Source organism: Eupeodes corollae, chromosome 2, assembly GCF_945859685.1.
Source record: "Eupeodes corollae chromosome 2, idEupCoro1.1, whole genome shotgun sequence".
In the NCBI taxonomy this organism is placed as follows: domain Eukaryota; kingdom Metazoa; phylum Arthropoda; class Insecta; order Diptera; family Syrphidae; genus Eupeodes; species Eupeodes corollae.
In genome coordinates this window covers 107,864,540-107,891,560 of record NC_079148.1, presented here as the reverse complement: position 1 = coordinate 107,891,560, position 27,021 = coordinate 107,864,540, and the positions used below count along the sequence as shown (strand labels likewise).

General features: G+C 33.8%; 1 protein-coding gene across 1 annotated transcript in view; it reads right to left on the bottom strand.

Moving 5' to 3' along the window:
• Positions 1-845: 845 nt before the first annotated feature.
• The window catches only part of LOC129947178 (uncharacterized), a 337,053-nt gene continuing 310,877 nt past the window's right edge, over positions 846-27,021 (bottom strand). Inside the window, exon 15 of the mRNA XM_056057626.1 lies at positions 846-2,385. Coding sequence (XP_055913601.1) covers positions 2,132-2,385 — 254 coding nt within the window. The 3' untranslated portion in view covers positions 846-2,131. The remainder of the gene's footprint in view (positions 2,386-27,021) is intronic.

The following is a 27,021-nucleotide window of genomic DNA, read 5'->3' as shown; positions in this document are numbered from 1 at the left end:
GTGAAAATAGCGATAAAATAATTAGTTAAACATTGCGACGGTGCTCAAGAGATACAAAGTTTCAGTTATACAACGGTCATTTTTAAGGTTTTAAGGTTGAATTCTGTCCAAGACTCTTAAGTGGGATATTGGAGTACCTGTCCAGATCTACATAGAAATTGAACTCAAGTTTTGGACGAATATAAGCTTTACAAATAATAGCCAGATCAGAATTGGTAAACAACTTTAGCCACTTCAAGAGATGGTTTGTTATGCACATACCTAGAACTGAAAGCTTTTCAGTCTCTTCAATGCAAGTACTATCCATGTAAGTTGCATTAGGGGTCACACACTTTTGCGACAGTAGACAGTAATGAATTTTTGAAGCATTAAATTCTATACAGTTTTTGATTCCCCATTAGACAATGATGGTTAAGATCAGTTTTTAATGAGCTTATCATAGGCTACCATTGGTAGTCCACATCCAAAGAACAAGGATGAGAATCTTAAAACAGCGAAACAATTTAGTAGGTTAGAAATTTTAGAAAAAAAATATATATGGAAGAGTGTCGGAGACAGAACGGAGCCCTGGGGCACACCAGCGTTTATTTTGTAAAAATCAGATTTCTACCCGTCGAAGAAGATATTTATCAATACCAAATTCACGAATTTTCCATAAGAAAGCTTGATGCCAAACTCTATCAAATGCCTTTGAAATATCAAGTGCAATAATCTTACTTCCTTTGAAACGATGTAAAGATTTGTTCCACTATTCGATGATATAAATTATAAGTTCACCAGTGGAACTATTGCTACTAAAACCATACTTCCAGTCATTAAGAAGCTTCAGCCTTCCCATGACCTTGGAAAGAACGGACGTAAGTTCAATTCGACGATAGTAAGAGGGTGAAAAAGATTATCGTTTTTTTAAGGACAAGGTCGATAAATGCTGTTTTCCAGCCACTTGGAAAGAGACCTGTAGAATAGGACAAATGGAAAAGCTTATGCAGTGGTTTTGTCAGAACTATAGCGACTATCAGCTACCCATTTGTAAGCTTGTCTAGCAAAAATTGTAACATACCATTTCACATTGAAGTCCAAATTTGTGAAATTAAGTGTTCATTTCCTAGGGACTAAATTATGGTTTTCTTAAAAAACCTATTAAAACAATATAGTTGAATAAAAAAAAACTTTGCAAAACAAAATTTGTCCACAAAAAAATAAAACCAGATCTTTTATTTTTCTACGGCTGGAGACCATTGCATAAAATCAAAAGTATTCTTATCTAAAAACTTAAATACATTTTAATAGGTAGCAAAAAAACCTTTTATCCTAAATGTAAGTATGTGTTTTTTTTAATATAACAACTTTATGTGAAATTTCATCACAACACTCTCGAGATTTCATAGAACTGTACTATCAATTACATGCGCTTAGTTTATAACTTAATTTTTGTTTTTTTTTTTTTATTTATATACACTTGTATAGAATTATCATTTTTGTATACCTACTAATTTTTTTTTTTCATTTAATTTAATTGTTTTTATTTTTATATATATTTAATTCGAAGGTACCTAATTTACAATAGTTTTTTCATCTCTGAATTCTTTTTCTCTGTCTCTCTATCATTCAATGTTCTTATCTACCTTAATAACTATGTTAACAAAAAGTAAATAAATAAATAAATAAACAAATAGATAAAAAATAATAGATTTATGGAAGTATTAATTGAAAATTGTATGTTTATGTAAAATTAAATCTATTTTTACTTGAAATTATTATTTTAAAAATGTTAATAATTAAAAGAAAATATTTTATATAATTTAAGGCAGTGATTGTGTGTCGTTTAAATTATAAAACAAAAACATAACCATTCTTTTTCAGTTTTTGTCCTTTGATTTCACAATTTTCATGGCGATTCATCGTCGACTCATCACCAACATCATCATCGAAAAATAAAATAATAAATAATAAAATTAAATAATAATTAAAAAAATTAATGTATATGAATATAATATATGAATTTTATATACGTATTTAAATGTAATAATTGATGTAATTTTTGTTTGTTATGTTACACACATATTTATACAACATATCACACAGTTGTCTCCCGGTCGACGTGAATATACTCGACCGGCTGAAGCCCGTGTCAGGAGGCCGGATCGATAAATAGCGAATCCTTTTTGATGTCCTTTTTCAGTGTTCCATTGAGTATCGTTTTTTGAACGACAGATTTTTTACGTTTTCTCACTAAACCAAATATGCAGAATATTAAACAGGCAGTTATAGCCGCCGCTATGCAACCCAAGGCTGCAAATACACCGCCGGGTAATTCCAGCAGCTTACGTGCTGTTCCGCATTCCTCTTCGGATTCATCAAAACCTGATGGACAATTTGTGTGACCTGAAATTAAAAACAAAACAAAATATTGTTAAAAATGAAATCTATGAAACTAACCATAAATTCAATGATTCCATGAAAACGGAAATAGACACAAATATTTTTTGTTTTTTTTTTGAAAATATGTTTATTTTATATACCTACATCAATATTTTTTCAAACTATTTTGTGATTTAAGTTTTAAAACTATAGATTTAAAAAAGGACCCGCGATTTTGTTTCGAATAAAACCATTAATTTTTTGTTTGTTTAATGAGAGCTTTTAAGGCATTATTGCTTAGCACACTGACTGAGCCGAAAAAGTGGAGAATTTCGAAAGATAAATAGTTCTTTGTTTTTGTTGAAAATCCTTTTTAATGTACATAAATATTTTTTCAATATTTTATTTGAGTTTTTAATCCAATTTATACTTTTGCTGCTTTTAAATTAGTTTTGGATGATCAAAAATAAAAGTTAAAACTTCAGGATAATACGATTTTTAAAATTATTTTTAAGTCATCCTTGATTTTAAAACACTTCTACTGAATTTTTGTGTACTGAAAAAAGAGATTCCATGTATTTCAGGAACTCAGGGGTGATTTTTTTCGATTTGCATTGAGCTAGTCTGTTCGCCTTCAAATTTTCAACATTAAAAATGGTGATTTGTCTAAAAATTTATCAAAATATAAATAAAAACATTTTTGTGTAAGATTTAAAAATTTGAAGTCAATGTCCATTGTCCATTCTTTGTTCTCATAAGACTTTAGTCGAAAATTATTTATCAGTTTTTTGTTGATCTTGTAGATTTTCGTGTTTTGTAAAAAATAGTTATTTTAATATGATGACATAAGTTGAATTTCAAAATCTGCTGTTGTTATCGAGATTTTTAGTCGAAAAACAATTTTGACCAATGTCAGTATCATTTTTTATTTAAAAACAGGTTAGATTTCTTTAACACCACTAGGTAGGTAGAAATGGCGATCTCAAGGCAACCTAGCCTGAGATTCAATTAGCGCTGTAGTGTGCCGTTTTGATACCAAAAACTCGTTTGATCTTTGATTGAAAGGGATAGATTGATAGAGAAGCTTCATAGCGATTATGTTAGAGCCATTTTGTCGCATTGAGAAAAAAGATTAGGTCTCTAATCATTGTCTCAAATAGCTCATCAAGTTCTTGAAAGAATGCTTTTCCAAAGTATTTCATTCTAGTGTTTGCCAAAGCAGGACATTTGTAGAGGAAATGGATTATAGTTTCACTTTCTCTTTGGTCACTACAGCTACGGAAAAAGATGTTGTAAGAGATACCCAACTTCTCTGCATGAACTAATTTAGGCCAATGTCCGGTACAAACCGCAACAATCCTGGCTATGTCTTGCCTTGGCCTGCATAGAAGATCGTTTGTACGGGTTTCGTTATAGGTGGGCCATATCTTTCTAGATATAATGCAGTTGGGTAAATTGCTCCACCTTCGGTTTGATTCAGTTTGGTAGATAGAAAAGATTTTACCCTTCATAGCACCAAGAGGAATGTTAACAATTTCCGCAAGTGAGCTATGAAGAGCTGATCCTTGCCTGGCTAGGTCAGCCCGTTCATTTCCCACGATACCACTATGGCCCGGAACCCAGATCAGGGTGACACCGAGGTTAATATTCAGGCTCGCAAGCTCATCGCGACATTGCTGGACCAATTTAGATGAGGATAATGGCTTTGACAGCTGCCTGTCTGTCTGTAAAGATAGCCGCATTTCGGTTTTGGTTTGGGTTTTGTTTAAGTATGTAACATGCCTCTCTTATTTCCAGCAGTTCAGCCTGAAAAACGCTAGCAAAGTCAGGAAGCCTAAAGGATTTGGCTACATTTAGGGACTCAGAAAAGATCCCAGAACCAACTCCGCACTCCATCTTTGAGCCGTCAGTAAAGATGGTTGTGTCGAAACCTATCGACACGATGTCATCCTCCCAATGTTTTCTCGATATGAAAATAACCTTTAAACCCTTACTAAGGTTCAAAGTAGGAGTGCAGTAGTCAGTGTCTACCGAGATAATATCTGAGGGAATCAATTTCGTAGTGTTGCTGTGACCATAAGGTTTTGACAACCAGCTTTTTAATTCCTTCGCCCTTATAGCGCTGCAGGAAACTATGTATTTAATAAAAAGGTCGATTGGTAGAAGATCCAAAATAAGAGCAGGCCACACACAATCGAACCATCTTCGACTGAAGTCCCCACTTTTTGCCGAAAGTTTTGCTGCAGGCGTATAAGGCAACACAGGCCTTCTTAACCCGTACTTCCATATTTAGTTTCCAGTTTAGTTTAGGGTCGAGTATAACTCCCAAATATTTTGCACTGGAAGACAATGATAGGATTTGACCGTTGGGTCGAGGTAGCGTGAAGGGCGGTTCTTTAGTTTTGGTGGTAAAGAGCAACAGTTCAGTTTTACTTTGGTTAACTCCTAGTCCACAATTCGTGGCCCAGTTGCTAACTTTCTTCAAAGCTGACTCCGTGATTTTCCTAATCACAGAGGTGTACTTTCCTGACACCAATAGCACCAAATCATCCACGTAGGCTACCGCCTTCACTCCACATGTCTCTAATTTAACGAGAATTGTATCCATGACCAGAAGCCATAGAAGAGGCGAAAGGACACCACCAAGAGGCGAAAGGACATCCTACCACTGAGCACGGAAATAATCCATTCTCGAATGAAGTCTTCTACACCGAACTTAACGAGCGATTCTTCTATGGATTCTGTAAGGTCGTTGTTTAAAGCACCTTCTATGTCTAGGAAGGTGGCAAGAGTAAATTCTTTATAATGGATTGTTTGTTCTACAGCACGCACTACCTCATGGAGGGCAGTCTCCGTAGATTTCCCTTAAGATAAGCATGCTGAGAGCTTTCGAGAGGTCGTCCAACTAGGATTTCTCTAATATGGTAATCAAGAATGCGCTCCAAGGTTTTAAGCACAAAAGATTTTAAGCTTATTGGTCTGAAATCCTTCGCGGATTCGTGACCTCGCCTACCCACTTTCGGGATAAAAACTACTTTGACCTGTGTCCACGATATGGGCACATGTTTGAGAAGGAGACATCCTTTGAAAAATTTGTTCCAGCCATGGAGCTGCCACATCATGCAACTTTTGAAGCATAACTGGCAGTATGCCATCCATGCCTGAGGATTTATATGGAGAAAAAGTAGTGATGGCCCAAAAAATATTTTCTCTTGTTATAACGGAATTGACTTGCTCCACATGAGCTACGTTTAGCTCTGTGGTTTCAAGCGATTCGGGGTTATTATTCTCGCAACCCGGAAAGTGCGTCTTCATCAGTAGCTCAAGAGATTCAGCTGGAGAGATTGTCCAGGTTCCATCAGTTTTTTTTAGAAATGAAGGATTACAATGTTCCTTCGATAAAACTTTGCTGAGCCTCTCGGAGTCCTTTATGTCTTCGATTAATTGACAGTATTCTCTCCAGCCTCTCCTCTCCTCTCCTTAACACCACTACTCGTAACTTTTGTTGAAAACAAAATTTAGGACAGGATTATTTCGTTTTGAAGTCAATACCATTATTTATTCATTATTCCCAAGATATCGAACATCAATAACTTTAACTAAATGTGTGCAGTATTTTTTGTATAATTCTTTGGTGCCGTGCAATAAAGCCAAGTGAAATAAGGCCATATATCAAGAAATGGCCTAATTTTTTTAATTTTTTATTTTCTCCTCTTTTTTATTTTAGTTTATATCTGCGGAGGTACAAAAAGAGATACTACGTAGCGGGATCTTTTTGCCGTCATAATTATGCTGTACAAGAAGCGGAGGACTCAAATCTACAGGAAGTGATTTGGAAACATAATTGTTTTCTCACTAATAAATAGTTTATGTATGCCAAATTAATGTCCTTATAACTTTAAGTCATGATTAATGTCTGAAAACAAATCAAGCAAAGTGGTACTAGAATAAACACACGCTATATCATCAGCAAAGACAACTACTTTACCTTTTAAATTAAGAGCAAGTATACTATTAATATAAATAAGAAATAATATTGGACCTAAGACAGAACCTTGCGGGACTCCTATGTAAATTTTGTTTACTTCACTGAAGTTGCCACCTCTTCTAACAATCTGTTTTCTATTTTAAGGGTATGAACAAAATCAATTTAGCATAAAGCCTCGGAATCCAGCTTTCTCTAACTTTCTTAATAATATCTCATGGTCGACTGCATTGAAAGCCTTTTTTATGTCGATATATAGAGCACATAAATTAGCGCATCTTACATCGATTTTCCAGCTCTAAAGTTAAACTGCATATTATTGAAAAACGAAATATTCTCTAAAAAGCTCACCACTCTTGATTTCACAACTTTTTCAAACATTCTAGAAAAAACCGGTAAAATACAAATAGGTCTATAATTAGAAATACTTTTTTTATCCACTTTTTTTTAAATTGGAGTAATCTGAGCTAGTTTTGAACTACCCCGGAAAATGACATGATAAATACTCTTGTCAAATAAGTGGAGTAAGGTATCAACTATATTAAGAACATTCGTCTAGTTGCTGAGATGGTCTGAGATACTGCCCAATATTTGTCAAAAGTGGTAGAAAATTACTTCAAAAGAATCGATGCTTGCAACAATTTGCGATGTAGTGTTTTCAAACTTTATAATAAAAAGAAATATTATAAAAAATAAATATTTTATACGTTTTATTTACGTTTACTTTTGAAACCGAAAAATGGATAACTCCGTAGAAATAAACAGCTCAAACATACAAGTTTTAAGATATTTTTAAAGTAATTTTTTAAACATCTAAAAAACTTCTATTGGTTGAGTAGTCCATGTTTTGCGGCAGCGCCTCAGCACTGCTCAAGAACCAGAAGAGATATCGATTTCAAATAAATTTTGTTATACAGATTATAAGGCAGAAAGATGAAGAAAGGGCTCCCAAGAAAATTGCGTGGGTGGTTTTTTTACCATAGCAGTTTGAAAAAAGGTGAAAATTTTGGTTAACCCTAAATATCTTACGAACAAAAACGCTAGAGACTTGAATTAAATTTTATATAATATATTGTAACGTGATATCAGTGAAGTATATTTTTTTCAAAAAAATCCATCAAACGGTTTTTTTTTACGTATCAAAAAAAACTGAAAAAAAATTTGTCACCTCCAAAATTTTAATACGATTTCATCTCCAAATCTGATAAAATTTTGAGACAAATCGAATTGACAGTTTTTTTTACAAAAAATGAAAACCTAAAAAAAAAATGAATAAAAGTTGGTAAAAATTGATTTTTGACTTAAATATCTTTTCAAAACTTTAGATAATAGCTTTAATTTACTTTTATCTTTCAAAAAATATTGTTCTCAACATTCAGTAAAATTTTGAAAAAAATCGAATTGACAGTTTTTTCTTAAAAAAAATTAACAAAAGTTGGTAAAAAATGATTTTTGACTCAAATAACTTTTCAAAAATTTGAGATAATAGCTTCTTACTAATTTTTACTTATAAAACATTTTTTTTTTCAACATTAGGATAAATTTTGATCAAAATCGAATTGACAGTTTTTTTACAAAAAATAAAAACTTAAAAAAAATGTATAAAAGTTGGTAAAAATTTATTTTTTACTCAAATATCTATTTAAAACGCTGATATATTGGCTTTAAACTACTTTTATTTTTCTAAAAATATTGTTGTTGTTAATTCAGTAAAATTTTGAAAAAAATCGAATTGACAGTTTTTGTACAAAAAATTTAAAATCTAAAAAAAAAATTTACAAAACTTTGTAACAATTGATTCTCGGCTTCAATATCTTTTTAAAATTTGAAATATTGGCTTTAATTTACTTTTATCTTTCAATATTGTTATTCACATTCAGTAAAATTTTGATAAAAATCGAATTGACAGTTTTTGTACAAAAAATTTAAAACCTAAACAAAATTTAACAAAACTTTGTAACAATTGATTCTCGGCTTCAATATCTTTTTTAAACTTTGAGATATTGGCTTAAGTTTACTTTTATCTTTCAATATTGTTATCAACATTCAGTAAAATTTTGGTAAAAATCTAATTGACAGTTTTTGTACAAACAATTAAAAACATAAACAAAATTTAACAATAGTTGTTAAAAATTTACTTTCGGCTCAACTAGCTTTTCAAAAATTAAAAATATTGGCTTCAAACTTATTTTATTTCACAGGAAATATTGTGTTCGATATTCAGTAATTTTTATATAAAAATCCAACAGTCCGTTCTTTCATAAAAAATAATATCTTCAAAAAATAGTACTCAAATTTGGCAAAAATTGATACGAGTACATATAGACAAACTTTTAAGCAAGACAAATTGACAGACGTGATGGGAAGTTATCAGTGTGGGTCGCATTCCAGCCTCTTTTTTATTTAATTTTAAAAGCATATTTGTTCTATGGATATTTAAAAATTCCAAAATTTAGGAAAATAAATGTTGAGTATTCGTTGTTAAATCCGTACTTCACATAGAGTTAAATAAAAATAACCTTGTTTTAATAAAATAGGTTAAGAACTTTTTGAGTTATCTTTCCCGCAAAGTTGAAAAACTATACTAAGACTATACTGCAAAAAAATGTACCATCTAATTTGGCGTGCGAACCCACATACAAATATCTTAGACATGTTTCTAAAACAGTGATTCTAAAATGCAAAAAGTTTCATAAAATACACCCACCTTAATCATTGTCTTCATTCATCCTCTTATCTTACGCTAGCGTAAGGCCCCGACAACACCGCCTTGCGTAACCGTCTGAATATCTGTGTCTTCCTTAAATACTTAGAATTTCGAGCAAAGACTAAACACACATAATCTTGAATAGTTGACTAACCGATTAAGTAAAAAAAGACGAGTTTTTAAAACCTTAATATCTTAAAAAAGTATATCTTAAAAAAACACCACATTATTATTGTTGCTTCTTCCTAATTTATATTTTCTTTAAATTACAAGATATTTTTGTTTTATTTCTGAAAAATCTAACTTTCTTTACTAAGTTTTCATGAAGAATTAATTGGATTTAAATCAGCATCAACATAGAATCCTCGTGTAATGTAATAAAACTTTGTAATTCTGTCGTAAATTAATAATATTTTTCGTACAGTGGCTGTCACTACATTTGAATTCAATCTTTCGATCCAGCTGCGTTTACATTCAGATTCAATTTGATACTCAAACCAAAAAATATAAAGTGTGAACGCGACCATTAATTCTCTTCTCTATACCAAAACCCCACTCAAACAAACACATGCACACATTGCATTTGCATATGGATAACACATCGGCCAAAGAAAAACTAATACTAAAGTTTGCATTCCAGCCATCAACAGCACAGCTGGTTCGTCTTCTTTATACTTGCTCTTTGGTAATCGGCAGTAAAAGTTAGCGAAATTCTTGTGTTCGCGATCGTCTCGACTTAATTAAATTAATTAAAATATTAATCCGTATAGTGTGTTAACAAAAAATCGTTCGAAATGTTAATTAAGTGGTAAAGTTTAAACTTATTCATTAAAATATCAATAAAAGAAGAAGTGAAGTGTTTTTTTCTTTGTTTTTAATTGTGAATTAGAATTCAATTCATTGTTTGTTTTTCATTCATTGCGTAGCTCGGTCGGTCGGCTCGGTATTGGTTGGCGGTGTTTGTTGGCGGTTTAATTTAAATATTTGAATTTCAAAATTAAAACACTTGGATTTTGACGAAATAATGGAACATTGATTATAAATTTGCGTTAAAAAAGTGTGTTAAAGTTTTTTTTCGGGAAATTATTTAATTATCTATGCGTTTCATTAAAATTATTTGTTTTTGAAATTCATGGTATCGCGTTAAGGCTAGCATTAGGCCTCTATAGAGAAAGTAAGTACAAAATAATTTTTAATTCGTGTGTAATTAAGTTATTATTAAATATAAAATTAATGTAATGGCTAAAAATTTTGAAAGCTATAATTTGTAAGAACTGTTTGCTCCTTTTCCTCATCCATGCAATATCTGCAAAAGTCATTTGAGAATACGCCTAGCCACGTAGCGTATTTTCCTATTAGACAGTGCCTGGTTATGACACCGATTTATTGAGCTTATATGCGATCTGCTAAGATATAGCAAACACCTAGATCGGCTTAAATCTGGTGTATGACAGATGTTGTTTGTGACCTGACATGCGGCGATGTTCTCCCACCTGGTGTTTTTAACTTACCATAGGAAGTTATTGTAATGGGTCCGATTTGTCAAATTGAAAATTTTGACATTTCTCGACGTTTCAAGGTTCCTAGAGTCGAAATAAAAGATTTTTAGAAAGATGTCTGTGCATGCGTGTGTACGTACGTTCGTACGTCCGTACTTTCGTGACGTTTTTTTCGTCCTCCATAGCTCAAGAACCAAGAGAGATATCGATTTCAAATAAATTTTGTTACACAGATAATAAGGCAGAAATATGAAGAAAGGGCTCTCAAGAAAATTGAGTAGGTGGTTTTTTTACCATAGCAGTTTGAAAAAAAAGTGTAAATTTTGGTTAACCCTAAATTTCTTACGAACCAAAAACGCTAGAGACTTGAATTAAATTGTGTATAATGTATTGTAACGTGATATCAAAGAAGTATATTTTTTGAAAAAAATCCATCTAACGGTTTTTTTTATAAATAAAAATAAAACTGAAAAAAAAATGTGTCACCTCCAAAATTTGACGACTAAAATATGATTTCATCTCCAAAACAATTTTGTGCAAAGAATAATGTTTTTGCCATCTGATAAATTTTTGAGAAAAATCAAATTGACAGTTTTTTTTATAAAAAATAAAAATCTAAAAAAACATTACTCAAAGTTGGTAAAAATTGAATATCGGTTCAAATATCTTTTCAAAAAAATAAAATATAGGCTTCAACCTTATTTTATCTTATAAGAAATGTAGTTTTCAAAATTCTGAAAAATGTTGAGAAAAATCGAATTGACAGTTTTTTTTACAAAAAATTAAAACTTAAAAAAATGTACAATAGTTGTTAAAAATTGATTTTCGACTCAAATATCTTTTCAAAACTTTGAAATATTGGCTTCAAACTTATTTTATGTCACAGAAAATTTTGAAAAAAATCGAATTCACAGTTTTTTTACAAAAAAAATAAAACTCTAAAAAAACAATACTAAAACTTGCTGAAATTTACTTTCGACTCAAATAGCTTTTCAAAAATTAAAAATATTGGCTTCAAACTTATTTTATTTCAGAGAAAATATTGTTTTCGATATTCAGTAATTTTTATATAAAAATCCAACAGTCCGTCCGTTTTCATAAAAAATAAAATCTACACAAACTTTTAAGCAAGACAAATCGACAGAAGGGATGGGAAGTTATCAGGAAAACTAGGAAAGGATTTAAGAGAAGATACTGGTGCCGTTGGTCTTAAAGTCTGAACATCAAAATGGGAGGAAAAAACAGAGTTGGCCAAAGCATTCCAAATTCTCGATGTGCGATTTAAGAAACAAGCTCTATACTTGACAGTACGCCTGAAATTGAGCTCAAGGATATTTGTAAAAATATCGATAAAACAACGAAAGCCATGAGACTTTGCGACGCTGTTCTAGCGTCTTAAATAGTTCTATCGCCTATCATTTTTAAAGCCCTTTTTTGAATTCTATCCAACAGATAGATAGATTATCTACTTCATAGCGTCCTGCATTAGCAATAGAATACAAGTAGTGACTGGTATGCCAGCATTTGCGAAACAAGGTAGAATGGGTTTTAATGTACGGTTCAGGGCGAGTTGATCTGCCTTACAGTAAACTGGAATGTCTTTATGGCCCGGCACTTAGCAAAACGTGAATATTAAACTGTTGTGCCTACTCTATTACAGATGACCGAGAGTTATTGACTGTTTTAGAGTTTGTAGAGACAATGTCCAGAGATTTGATAGCGGCCTGACTATCTAAGAAGATACGGGTATCAGATGTTGAAATCATGTTTTCTTTATGCCAGGGCAAGACTTCTTTTATCGCCAAAAGTTCCGCCTGCAACACGCCACCATGATTGGGAAGACGGAATGAGAGACTTTATTTCAGTCGTTCAAAGAACACACCTCAACCACCCCTTCCTTTCTTTATGATCCATCTGTATAAGAGTGGCCTGGCTTGTCTTGCAGGAATGCCCCATCCTCCCAGAAAGATCTTGAAGCTATCGAAATCTGGACCTTTCTGTCGAATAGCAGGTGGGGTATTGTGTAGTCTGTGTGCTTTGGAATTGATTCTAAATACCTTAGAATAACGGAGTGGTCAATGTTTTTGTTAATCCACTCTGACGAAGCTTGATAGCAGGGCTTTCAGCTATTTGTTTGCTAAATATATCAAGAGGTCTTAGGTAGAGTAGGGTGTCCAGTGCCTCAGATGGTTTCGTGCGAAGTGATCCGCTTATCTATAGGCTAGCTGAACGTTGGACTTTATTTATATTGTCGCGGTTTAAAGCTTTCCCCAAAGCTGTTCACCATACAGCATACTGCCACACCGTACGTTAAAATCGACCTGATCACCGATGTGTATAGCCATTGCGCGATTCGGTGTTGTAATTGTAAGCCTCATTTATTACCAATAGCTTTTTTGCAAGTAAAGAGAGCTACAGTTGCTTTGTTGACTCTTTCTTGTATATTGCGTAGTATCCGTGGCGTGTTGGCTGTCATGCCAGAGGTCTTGGGAGGAATTAACAAGTTCTTCAAGAGTAATTCTTTCCATGAAAAGTGCTTTCTCAAATTAGCCGTTTGGATTTGGATTCGTCTTCGAACTTTAGGTCCCCTCCATCCTTTACAGCTTTACTCACCACAGTGAACTCTCCATGACGGAGAGAGTATTCGATGGTGCGTACTTAGGTGCGTAACGCCGTTTCCACCGATTTATCTTTACAATAGGCATGTTGAGACGTAGACAGAAGTCTTGTATCAATACTTGCCGTTTAATAGATATCAATCAATCTTTCTAAGGTCTTAAGAAAAAATTATGATAAGCTTATAGGTCGAAGAATTTGATTGAACACAAATATCAATAATTGTTGCGACTTCTGTTAAATAATATGTAGCTAAAGTTTAAATCACAGAATGGCTCCTTTAAATATTTACTAAGCTCATATATTATGTAAAGAGCAGTAAATATTTTAGTATAGAGTTTTGAATACCAGCTAATTGGTCCGTTTAATTTAGTTCTATTTGCTTATTTTCACAGTCACTGTTAAGACACGTTTGAATGTCTTTTTTTTAATAAAAGGAAATTTTCAATTTACTAGTTAGCAAAGTGATAAGAAAGCTTTAAAATGTTGTAGTCCCTTAGTAAATTGCTCAATATTTAAAAACTAGCTAGTTCCTGGTTGTTTCACCGTTATTTTTTAACATTTCGTAAAATTATTGGAAAACTCCAGGTGAAAAAAATGAAATAAAACAGTTGTTCGATTAAAGTATCTTGAGAACAAAAAAGATGTTTTTATTTTACGCAAAATGTTCTTACAACCTAATATTTACTAAACCTTTCATAAATATCGACACATGTATGGGAAGCTATTATTCGGAGTTCTATCCTAGGCTACCTTTATATTAACTATACTGAGATAATTAATGGGAAAGTCAATATGTTTGTTTGTTTGTCCGTTCTTAACATTGCAAGTGAATAATATTGTGAAATTTTCTTTTGTGAAAATAGTTCCACAATGAAAAGTGTTTTAAACAAATTTGAACTGCGGTTAAATATCTCATTCACTGCAACTTCGAGAAGACTCGCCGGTAATACTCATAGTTAGATATTCATTTTGTTTCAGAACAGTAATTAGTAGCATATCATTAGGTGCTGCTTTCCTTTGGACCTTTCATTGTTGCCTATCATTAGGTGTTTTTATTATGACATTGGTCCAAGAAACTATTCTTAAATATTATAAAAATTAGGAAATGAGCACATGCCCAGTGCTTTGTGACACTAACAAAGGAGTTGTATATTTTAGTACAATGTAGTACTGAACTTATTTCAAGTGTTTAGCCTGATTTACAAAAATAAAAATTAATTAGGTGGCGCAAGAGTCTGTTGAAAACAAGGGCCTAGTAACTTACAATTCTCTACCATCCATGTATGTTAATAATGTGTCAGGGATAAAGAGGACCTACAGTTTGAAGCCAATTCGAACAGCTTATTTAGAAAGCACTTTTCATGAGAAGACTTAATCTTGGAGGATTTGTCAATTTCTCGCAAGCGGCAGTACACAAGAAAAGAACTTTAGATGGCACAGGCAGGAATCGAACCCATGACCTCTGGCATGACTTAGACCCGTTACGGCTAAAATAACTTTTTCGACATTTGGTATGATTTCTACAAAAAAAGAAGTGATACATTTTTACAAGAAAAAAACATCCTCAATTTTGTTTAACTTTCCAAATATCACAACAAAAATGATAATTTGGCTTATTGCAATAACAATGATTGTTGTAGTTGTATAGGGCCCCATAGGAAATTGTCAATGTGGTTCGTATTTCCAGTCCCTTTTTAAAAGTTATTTTTGCACATCTTGTCGAAATTCGAACATTATAATAATGCTAGTTTCTAAGATATGATCAGGAAAGGAAATTTTCCCGTTCTCAATAAAGTACATGATAACAGACACATCTGTCTTAAAACGAGGGTTCAAGGGTCCAGAAAACTAAACATAGACAAATGTCAACATTTTCATTTCGAAAAATAGAATCTTCTGCAATATTTTCGAAAACTAGGCTATCTACTGTTAATTAACTTCCGAAATATTTCAATGGTCTTCAAAATATAATTTCCCCTACAGAAAATACAAAATATGAACATAATGAAGTTATCCGACTTACATCGAAATATTCTACAATATTTCATTTTCCCTAAATTTGAATATTTCGATATTACCTGAAGTAAATTTATAAAGAAATTAACATAAAAAAGTCCTTTAAAAAAACGCATAAATACCAAAAAATACAAAAAAAAGAACAAAAATTGCTAATAGACATCCCCCAATGCAGGAAGTCGACCATATCCTCCCTGGTCGTTTGCCTTTTGTTGAATTTCCTGCCAAAAGAGAAATCTAATTACAATTAGTTTAGTGGGCCCCATTCAAGTCGATTTGTAATTCACCCAACGATTAAGTTTCTAAAAAAAAATTTAAAAAAGAAAACTGTACGACGACGTCGACGACGACGAAATATACAAAATGATGCACACCCGCCTTATCTTCATCATCAGCGGCAGAGCAGCATCATCCCCTCTCTTTAGGTCTCATCTGCAATGGAAGTTTAAAACATCAAAAAAAGAAAACCTTATTCATTCTTTTCAATTCAAGCCAAGGCGACCACAAGAGAGACGAGCTCTATAAGAGAGCTGAAAAAAAGGAAAAAAGGACGTGGTTTGCCATACAAACGGCATACAGAAGCATATTCCCATCATCGCTTCAAGCTTATATTCGAGGTAGATTGGCGTCTAGTCCTTGTTCACAGCGAGCTGCTGCACGTACCAACCAACCAACCGACCGACGACTGATAAACCGCATCCCGTCTTTGGTGACGCTTTACCGCAACATCACCACCCCAAAATAACCACCAAAGCAAAGATTCTTGTCGTACCCCCAAAAATCTATCCCAACCCAAAACCCAATTCAACCCAGGACCGGGTTCTGCAATAAAAATAAAAGGACGACTTGTTTTATTTGTTCTCCCCCTCCCTTTCTCCACACGAGTGAATAAAGAGAGAAAACCTTCCGCTAATGGCGCGATAGTTGGTGCAGCATCGGTCTTCTTTGGCTATAAAAAGAAATGAAATTCATCTTCATCCAGAAGACAAATTTACTTGTTCGTCTTTGCCTGCTGGTCTTTTCAAAGGCTAAACTTTGGTATGAGTCAATAACAAAAAATCAAAAAAAAAAAAAATTAAACAAGGCGCAAAGTGAAAAATATTTACTAAGAGAACTTATTTTTCTATATTATAATGATGAACAGCTGCAGTAGCTTGAAGTTTGGGTTTATTGTAAGAATCACCTCTCTTCGAGTACTTCAACTTATAAAAGGTTGCATTTTCTTTTAATTAAACCAAACCCAAGGATTGAGTTTCTTAATTGATACTTAGCTCCTACTAGAAAATAAGCTTTGGATATATTTTTGACCAGCTGATTCTCTTGTTTTGATTTGTCGGGACCTAAGTTTTGAGAGCCGACTAAATTAAAAACTTTTAAAGGATTAAATTGAATTCGAACCTTGCCTTAAAATGTGTCAGGCTTACAAAATAATTCTCATTCTGCTCAAACGGACAAGTTTAGCAGAGATTTCAAAACTAGACATGGCTCTATACAGCTCGTTCCTGTAGATGCTGTCTTACGCGGTCTTGAAATAGATAAAATGATGGCTACTAAAATGTGACTATTTGATCGACTGTGGACTTTCCTGGTCTAAGACCACAGATTAGGACCTATTAGGTTGTTGACGATGGGCTTTAGACGTTCACGTATTACGGCAGAGTTGATTTTAAAAGCGATGTTAAGTAGACTGATGCCTCTATAGTTGGTGCAGTTTAGAGGGTCTCCTTTTTCAAGGATCGGGCAAACAATACTGAGGTTCCATTCATCGGGCATGCTTTCTTCCGACTATATCTTACAGATAAGTTGTTGCATGCTCCTTACCAACTAATCTCCAGCTGCTTTAAAGAATTCGGCATTCAAGCCATCAGCTCCAGCGGCTTTTTTAGACTTCAGCTTAGTGATAGCAATTTTTACTTCGTCTAAGTCGGGAGTACGGGATTGTTGACTTTCGTCGTCTATGTTGAAGGATCGTCCTGCCTGACAGTGGAATTCGGTTCGTCTTCGCCTTTATACAGTTTGCAGAAGTGGTCCTTCCATATCCTCAGCATTGACTACGGTTTCACTTTTGTCTTTGCAGCCTTGGGTTCTAATTTTATGGACTTGTGAATTTTGTTTCACCTGCTCATAAAACTTTCGAACTTCATTCCTGCTTTTAAAACCTCTCAATATCTTCGACTGCACGCTTCTCATGATCTCTCTTTTTCCTTCTGAGAAGTCGATGTTCCTCTCGCCTCTTCTGCTCATAGAGCTTATGAGCAGCTCTCGTCCTTTTATCCTCTGTTACTTAGCTGCTTGAAAAATATTCTGTGTAGCCTTTCAAAATATATCAGTAAATGCAAGAATTGAAGTCCAACGATCTAGCATAACGCCAAGTTATTGGATGAATAGGGTCCTGAAAATCAGGCTAAACATCCACTTTTTTTTAATCGAAAAAATGTGTTCAGCGACTTTTCTCATTTTGTCTTGAATGGATTAGAGTGAAGCGCAGCCACACGCAAGGAAAAATTACCTTTTTGTGTGGATTATAAGCTGGAGGATTCACTGTTGCACATTTCTTTAAAAATGATTCTTATAGCAATCCCATTATAAATAGTAAAAGCTACTATCTTGCATGTGATGTGGTTTCAACAATACGGTGCCACATGCCAAACAGAACGGTTTACAATGGACCAGTTGAGAGCCGAGCTCGGTGAAGAGTTTGTTTTACATTTGGAGGCGGTCAATTGGCCAACTAGACCGTGCAATTTAACGCCTCTAGAATATTTATAAAATCAATGACTTAAAATAATATGTATACGCTTCAGTGTTCCAAAGATTTATTTTAGTTATGAAGCATTCCACATTTGCCTGCTAAACTAAAGAACGGATTTCTGTTGTTGACGGAACCACGAAGATCACAAGTTTGATTCTCCTGGGAATGAGAACTTTTATCCCGAATAGGGTTAAAAGCATCAGACCTAAGGAAAACGCATGGTTCGATGCGAGCTGTAAAGAGGTTATTAGGGTTAAGAAGTTATGTTTCTGTTGTTTTAAAGCCAATCCAACTGAGGAAAACCGGAATAAGTTCAAGCAAGCCAGGAAGACCTGCAACGCCCATATTCGACGGACCAAATTTTTACATGACCAACAATTACGGCAAAAAATACTGCAATGTCCCGAAGGCAGTAAAAATTTTTGGTCATTTGTAAAAAATATGAGGAATTCTTGCTCTTCCTCGGTTCCTACGCTCGTTGTGAATGACTCTCCATTTCTTAGCTCTTTAGAGAAAGCAAATCTCTTTGCTAGGCAGTTCGCCGCCAATTCAACTTTGCCAGTGAGTGTTATGACTCCGCCTATACTTGAGCGAGTTAATGATTATATGGGGCAAATCTTTTTTCGCACTCGTACTATAGCGAGAGTCCTAAAAGATCTTAAAATACACAAATCTGCTGGTCCGGATGGTATTCTAGCTATTGTTCTGAAGAGGTGTTCTTCATCGCTGCCAAAACCACTGCGTAAGCTTTTTCATCTGTCCTACTCCTCAGGTCTCGTTCCGAGCGGATGGAAAACCGCATTTGTCCAGCCTATGCCCAAAAAAGGCGAATCTTCCTCACCGTCTAATTATCGACCGATTGCACTTACGTCCCTTCTTTCCAAGGTCATGGAAACGCTGATTAATTATCAGCTCAAGAAATATCTTAAAGAACGGAAGATTCTTAATGACCGACAGTATGGCTTTCGTAGCAATATAGCAATAGGTCCACTGGTGATCTCATGGTTCATCTCACCGAACAGTGGAACAAATCTTTACATAGTTTTGGAGAAAGTAAGATTATTGCACTAGATATTTCAAAAGCATTTGATAGGGTTTGGCATCAGGCTCTCTTATCGAAAATGAGTGCTTTCGGTTTGCATGAATCCCTCCTTCATTGGATTAGTAATTACCTTTCGAATCGTTCAATACAAGTTGTATTGGATGGATTCAAGTCTGAAAACCACAAAATAAATGCTGGTGTGCCCAAGGGCTCTGTTCTATCTCCAGCACTCTTTCTCATTTTTATTAATGATCTCCTGTCTGCAACATCCAATCCAACACATTGTTTCGCTGACGATAGTACTCTTAGCTTTTCATATTCGTTTTCAGATTCACACCCCTCTTCTTCGGATGTGGAACTGCAACGACAAAATATGATAAGCTCATTAAATTCCGACCTAAACAGCATTGTACAATGGGGAATAAGAAACCGCGTGGAATTTAATACTTCGAAAACGCAATGCTGTCTTGTATCGTTAAAGCGAAATATACCCCCACTGCCATTATCCATAAATGGCACTTGCATCGAGGAAACTGAACATCTCGATATTCTTGGTATGTGTATCACCAACCACCTTTTGTGGAATGATCACATACGCGATGTCGCCAAAAATGCCGCAAGATGTTTGGGTTTTCTAAGGCGATGCAAGAAGTTTTTCTCCCCCTCTGATCTGGCTGTTATTTACAAGACTTATATACGTCCAAAGCTTGAGTATAACTCCCATATCTGGGCTGGTGCTCCTGCAACTTACTTAAGCCTCTTGGATAGTATTGAACGTAGAGCATTTAGATTGATTGGTGATATTACCATCATAAGATCATTTACGTCACTTGAACATCGTCGAAATGTTTCTTGTCTCACCCTCTTTTACCGTTATTTTAATGGTTAATGCTCTAGAGAAATAGCCAGCTGCATTCCTCCCCTTAAACAGTTCAACCGCTTCTAGGAATGCTTCTAGGAATGCTCATCAATATACCCTCGAGCCCATCTTCGGTCGTACTGTAAAGTACAGATATTCGTTCTTTAGCCGTACTATGCGAATGTGGAATGCCTTGCCACACTCTGTCTTTCCCAGCTATTGCAATATTCAGGAATTCAAAACCAATGTGCGAAAAAATCTTTCCGATGATTTTGATTTCAAGCAAAGTTTTACACGAATCGATGTACTGTCATGTGACTTCTTTAACATCGTTCTCTAAAGAATTGTCAATTGAATTTTATTAGATACACAATCCTCCAAACGTCCGTCTAATTACTCGTGATCGCCGATGATATTGTGACATAGTTGGAAGATCAAAGCGTGATGTCAATAGAGCGGTTTTTAACATTGCAACGTAAGCTGAGTAGATAGGTTTAGTGGTCAGAAGTGAAGGAAACCCAAACTTTTGCCTTTTTTGGTAACATTGCAAATGTGACAGCATTGAGCTGTCTGCATATTAGGTTCCACATGATTTTTTAATATCGTTTGACGAAACAGGAAAGTTAAATCAAAGTTTTAGGCAGGAGATCATTAATAAAACTATAAAAGAAATGTCGGAGACATAATAGGTCCTTAAGGTACACCAACGTATGTGTTGGTATATCGAGATCTTTTAAGACTCTAGCTACAGTTAACAATTTAGGCAGAGGACTAACAAAGTCTATATTACAACTTCTCCAACTGTTAAACCAAATGGGCCACGCATTTTCGAAATTTATGGAATAGAACATTGAATATCAAGTTTCTTACGGAGGCAATATTTGCGAAATATTTTTTAAATTGTGCATTTATTAAAATAAAGGTGTATAAAATGTTAAGCTGTTAATTTTAATAATAAATAATTATATTCCGTCAACAGAAAGCCTTGGTAGCAAGAAGCTTTAAGTATTCGCAAGCGTACTGTTTAGAAAAAGATTAGCTCTCCTTAGAATTAACATATAGTGTCATTGACAACGAATTACCCATATTTCGAGTCATTCTTTTAAAAAAAAGAAGAAGGAAGCGAAAGAGTTTTTCATCTTTTTGATCACGTACAAATTCGGTTCGTGGAATATCGACGAATAAAGGACTTTCTTTCAAATCACAATGATTTAAGATTTTATCAAAATTGAAAATTTCAGATGCGTGCTAAATAGAGAAGTCGCGGTATTCAATTAAGCGATGTTGTATCCCACCAATAACTAATGACATCGACATGTTTCTTAGATTCCTTGTGTTATTTGAATTTAGTAAAAACCTTTATAAGAAACATCCACCCAATCATTTTTTTTGTTAAAAAGAAGTTAAGGCTTTGCTCCGTTGAATCATTGTAATCGGTCCGATTTGTCAAATTGAAAGTTTTGACATTTCCTGACGTTTCAAGGTCCCTATAGTCCAAATAAAAGATTTTTAGAGAGAAATCTGTACGTGCGTGTGTACGTCCGTACGTTCACGAAGTTTTTTTCGTCGTCTAAAGCTCAAGAATCAGTAGAGATATGGACTTCAAATAAATGTTGTTATACAGATAATTATGCACAAAGGTCAACATTTAAAACAAGACGATTATTATTGCACCATTCCCTGAATAATATTAAGTCTTCTAGCAAGAGAAGACAGACAGATGTAGAGTCCAAGGTGACTACCCTGGGGGACCCCAGAATTCACAACAAATGAACTTGATTACTCATTACTAAATTTAACACTTAAACGTCTATCTTGCAAATATGGGGAGATCCAGTTTATGAAACAGTAGTTAAAACCTTGCTGTGATAGTTTTAAAAGTAATGTCTTATGACACAATTTGTCAAAGGCCTCGCTGAATTTAGTTTTTCAAAAACATCTAAACAAAAGGACGTAAAGTTAAACAGATTAGTAACAGTTGAACGCTTTTTAACAAAACCATGATGGTTATCACAGGTAATTGAACTACAGTGAAAAGAAAGGACTCTTCATACTATTGACTCACATAGTTTAGGTATCACAGATAGTTTAGCAATAGGTCGGTTGTTCATTATTTCGTTTTTAGGACCTTTTTTGTGTACCGATGTTATAAAGGAGCTCTTCCAGATAAAAGGAAACAGCGAGTTACTTAAGTAGTACCCGTAGCATGATGGTTAGTGCGTTGGACTGTCATGCAAGAGGTCTTGGGTTAAATCCCTGCCTGTGCCACCATAATTTAAAAAAAAAAAAAAATAATTTTCGCGGGTACTGCCTCTTGCGAGGAATTGACAATTCCTTCAAGAGTAATTCTTGTCATGAAAAAGTGCTTTCTCAAACTAGCCGTTCGGATTCGGCCTTAAATTGTAGGTCCCTTCCATTCCTGACAACAGTACTCGCACACAGGAATGGTTGAGAGTTGTAAGTCACTAGGCCCTGGTTCACAACGGACTGTTGCGCCACCCCATTTGATTTGATTTTTTGAGTTACTTAAAGACGTGTTAAAAAGAACACATAACGGGTGTGCTATCTTTTCAAGAATTAAAGATATTGGCTTTATACTAATTTCATCTTTTAAAAAAATATTGTTTTTAACATTCGTTTTTTGACAGTTTTACTTACAAAAAATAAAAATTACAAAAAAAAAAATCCAATTTGTATTTGTTTGAGGGTGTCCTAAAATTAACGGAAGATTTGAATTTGCGCAGTGAAGTGTTGGCAACCCTGAAAAAAAAAGCAATTCGACAGCTAACAGTATAGGGTTATTAAAAATGGAGCGTTACTCGATAGAACAACGTGTCTTCATTATTAAAGAATATTTCAAAAATAGTGAAAGCTTGGCGGCTGCAGTTCGAAAATTTCATACAAAATATGGTCGGAATAGTGTTTTAACTTTGTCAACTGTGAAGAGACTAATTGAAAAATTCATGGAGACTGGATCCGCTGGAGACGCCAAACACACTGGTCGTCCAAAAACAAGCCGTTCAAATGTGAATGTCGAAGCAGTGCGTGAGAGTGTTGCTGACAATCCAGGAACCTCAATTCGACGTCGTGGACAAGAATTGCAAATTTCAAGAACCTCTCTACAGCGTATACTCACCCAAGATCTGTGTCTTCATGCTTACAAAATTCAATTAACACAACAATTGAAGCCTAATGACCATGGACAGAGAAGACAGTTCGTTGAATGGATTATTGAACATCAACAAATGGACCCTGATTTTTCGAGCAAAATCATCCTAAGCGATGAAGCACATTTTCATCTTGATGGTTTTGTCAATCGCCAAAATTGCCGCATTTGGGGTTCGGAGAACCCACATGTGATTGTCGAAAAACAAATGCATCCACAACGCGTGACTGTATGGTGTGGATTTTGGGCTGGAGGCATAATTGGGCCATTTTTTTTTGAAAATAATGCTGGTCAAGTAGTGACTGTTACTGGTGCTCGATATCGCGACAGGATTACACAGTTCTTTCTTCCAAAATTTGATGATATTGATGTGTCCAATATGTGGTTTCAACAAGACGGTGCTACATGTCATACAGCCTGTGAAACAATTCAATTACTGCATGAGATATTTCGTGTACTCTCTCGTTTCGGTGATCCTAGATCGTGTGATTTAACACCATTAGACTTCTTTTTATGGGGTTATTTGAAATCACAATTCTATGTCAACAAGCCCACAACCACCCGTGCATTAAAGGAGGAGATTCAACGCTGCATCAACGAAATTCAGCCACATTTATGCAGAATGGTCATGGAAAATTTCAACAAAAGAGTGCGCATGTGCATGCAAAGCCGTGGAGGCCATTTGTCCGATGTGTTATTCCATACATAACCCTATCCTATGTACTTTACGAGTCAATACAAATATAACTATCAAAAGACTAAAAACGGCGTTTTCTTTTTAATTCAAATCTTGCGTTAATTTTGGGACACCCTTTATAAGAAATAAAAACGTTATGAAATGCTACTAAAATTAGTAAAAATTGGTTTTTGACTAAAAATCTCGTTAGCAAAAATGTTTGAGATTTTGAAACCAAAATATTTCTTTATATCCAAAATATTGTTGGTAATTTTGATATTTTTAAGCCTTATAAATGGTGATTTTTTTGAGGTTAGGATTTTTTGCATTAGTATTTGACAGATCACGCGGGATTTCAGACATGGTGTCAAAGAGAAAGATGCTCAGTATGCTTTGACATTTCATCGTGAATAGACTTACTAACGAGCAACGCTTGCATATTATTGAATTTTATTACCAAAATCAGTGTTCGGTTCGAAATTTTTGTTTCGACAAATTTTGTTCAGCGATGAGGCTCATTTCTGGTTGAATGGCTACGTAATTAAACAAAATTGCCGCATTTGGAGTAAAGAGCAACCAGAAGCCGTTCAAGAACTGCCCATGCATCCCGAAAAATGCACTGTTTGGTGTGGTTTGTACGCTGGTGGAATCATTGGACCCTATTTTTTCAAAGATGCTGTTGGACGCAACGTTACGGTGAATGGCGATCGCTATCGTTCAATGCTAACAAACTTTTCGTTGCCAAAAATGGAAGAACTGAACTTGGTTGACATGTGGTTTCAACAAGATGGCGCTACATGCCACAAAGCTCGCGATTCTATGGCCATTTTGAGGGAAAACTTCGGAGAACAATTCATCTCAAGGAATAAACCGGTAAGTTGGTCACCAAGATCATGCGATTTGACGCCTTTAGACTATTTTTTGTGGGGCTTCGTCAAGTCTAAAGTCTACACAAATAAGCCAGCAACTATTCCAGCTTTGGAAGACAACATTTCCGAAGAAATTCGGGCTATTCCCGCCGAAATGCTCGAAAAAGTTACCCAAAATTGGACTTTCCGAATGGACCACCTAAGACGCAGCCGCGGTCAACATTTAAATGAAATTATCTTCAAAAAGTAAATGTCATGGATCAATCTAACGTTTCAAATAAATAATCGATGAGATTTTGCAAATTTTATGCGTTTTTTTTTTTAAAGTTCTCAAGCTCTTAAAAAATCACCGTATATTTATATATAGGGATGAGAAGTTATCAGTGTGGGTCGCATCCCAGCCTCTTTTTAACTTCCCATAGGAAGTTATTGTAATGGGTCCGATTTGTCAAATTGAAAATTTTGAAATTTCTCGACGTTTCAAGGTCCCTAGAGTCGAAATAAAAGATTTTTAGAAAGATGTCTGTTCGTGCGTGTGTACGTACGTTCGTACGTCCGTACGTCCGTACGTTCGCGACGTTTTTTTCGTCGTCCATAGCTCAAGAACCAGAAGAGATATCGACTTCAAATAAATTTTGTTATACAGGTAATAAGGCAGAAAGATGCAGAAAGGGCTCTCAAGAAAATTGCGTGGGTGGTTTTTTTACCATAGCAGTTTAAAAAAAAGGTGAAAATTTTGGTTAACCCTAAATATCTTACGAAACAAAAACGCTAGAGACTTGAATTAAATTTTATATAATAAACTGTAACGTGATCTTAAAGAAATATATTTTTTGAAAAAAATCTCTCTAACGGTATTTTTTATAAATCAAAAAAACTGGAAAAAAAAAATTTGTCACCTCCTAAATTTAACGACTAACATATGATTTCATCTCCAAAACAATTTTGAGCAACGGAGAATAATGTTTTTGGAATCTGATAAAATTTTGAGAAAAATCGAATTGACAGTTTTTTTTATAAAAAATAAAAATCTAAAAAAAACATGACTCAAAATTCGTAAAAAATAAATATCGATTCAAATATCTTTTCAAAAACTTGAAATTTAAGCTTCAAACTTATTTTATCTTATAAGAAATATTGTTTTCCACATTCAGTAAAATTTTGAGAAAAAACGAATTGACAGTTTTTTTACAAAAAAATAAAAATTAAAAAAAAATTAATAAAAGTTAGTGAAAATTGATTTTCGACTAAAATATCTTTTCAAAACTTTGAGATATTGGCTTTAATTTACTTTTATCTTTCAAAATATATTGTTGTCAACATTCAGTAAAATTTTGAACAAAATCGAATTAACAGTTTTTTTATAAAAAATTAAAAATCGAACAAAATTTAACAAAAGTTGGTAAAAATTGAATATCGACTCAAATATATTTTCAAAAACTTGAAAGTTAGACTTCAAACTTATTTTATCTTATAAGAAATGTTATTTTAAGCATTTTGAAAGATGTTGAGAAAAATCGAATTGACAGTTTTTTACAAAAAATAAAAACCTTAAAAAAAATTTATAAAAGTTGGTAAAAATTGATTTTCGACTCAAATATCTTTTCAAAAATTGTAGATATTGGCTTTTAACTACTTTTATCTGTCAAAAAATATTGTTGTTAACATTTAGTAAAATTTTGAAAAAAATCCAATTGATAGTTTTTGTACAAAAAATTAATTACCTAAAAAAAAATTTAACAAAAGTTGGTAAAAATTGATTTTCGATTCAAATATCTTTTCAAAACTATAAAATATTGACTTCAAACTAATTTTATCTTATAGAAAATATTGTTTTCAACATTCGATAGAATTTTGAAGAAAATCGAATTGACGGTTTCTTACAAAAAATAAAACTCTAAAAAAAAACAATACTAAAACTTGGTAAAAATTTACTTTCGACTCAAATAGCATTTCAAAAATTAAAAATATTGGCTTCAAACTTATTTTATTTTACAGAAAATATTGTTTTCGATATTCAGTGATTTTTATGTAAAAATCCAACAGTCCATTTTTTCATGAAATATAAAATCTAAAAAAAATAGTACGCAAATTTGGTAAAATGGATACTAGTACATATAGACAAACTTTTAAGCAAGACAAATCGACAGACGGGATGGGAAGTTATCAGTGTGGGTCGCATCCCAGCCTCTTTTTTTTTATTTAGTTAAGACCCTTATAAGATACATCCACCCAGTCCCGTTTTTGTTAAAAAAAAGTGTTAAGGCTTTGCCCCGTTAAACCATTCTTCATAGTCAACTTATTTTATTTTTGAGTCTTGTAAATTTATTGTCCACAATTATATTTTAAAAGTTCAAAAAATTGGTTCTTCATTTTAAAACCTCACAAAAGCTGTTAAATTTTCATTCCCCTATAACATCACTAAAACTCGCAATATGAATCAATTTTTGTCTGAAATACAAATTTCGTC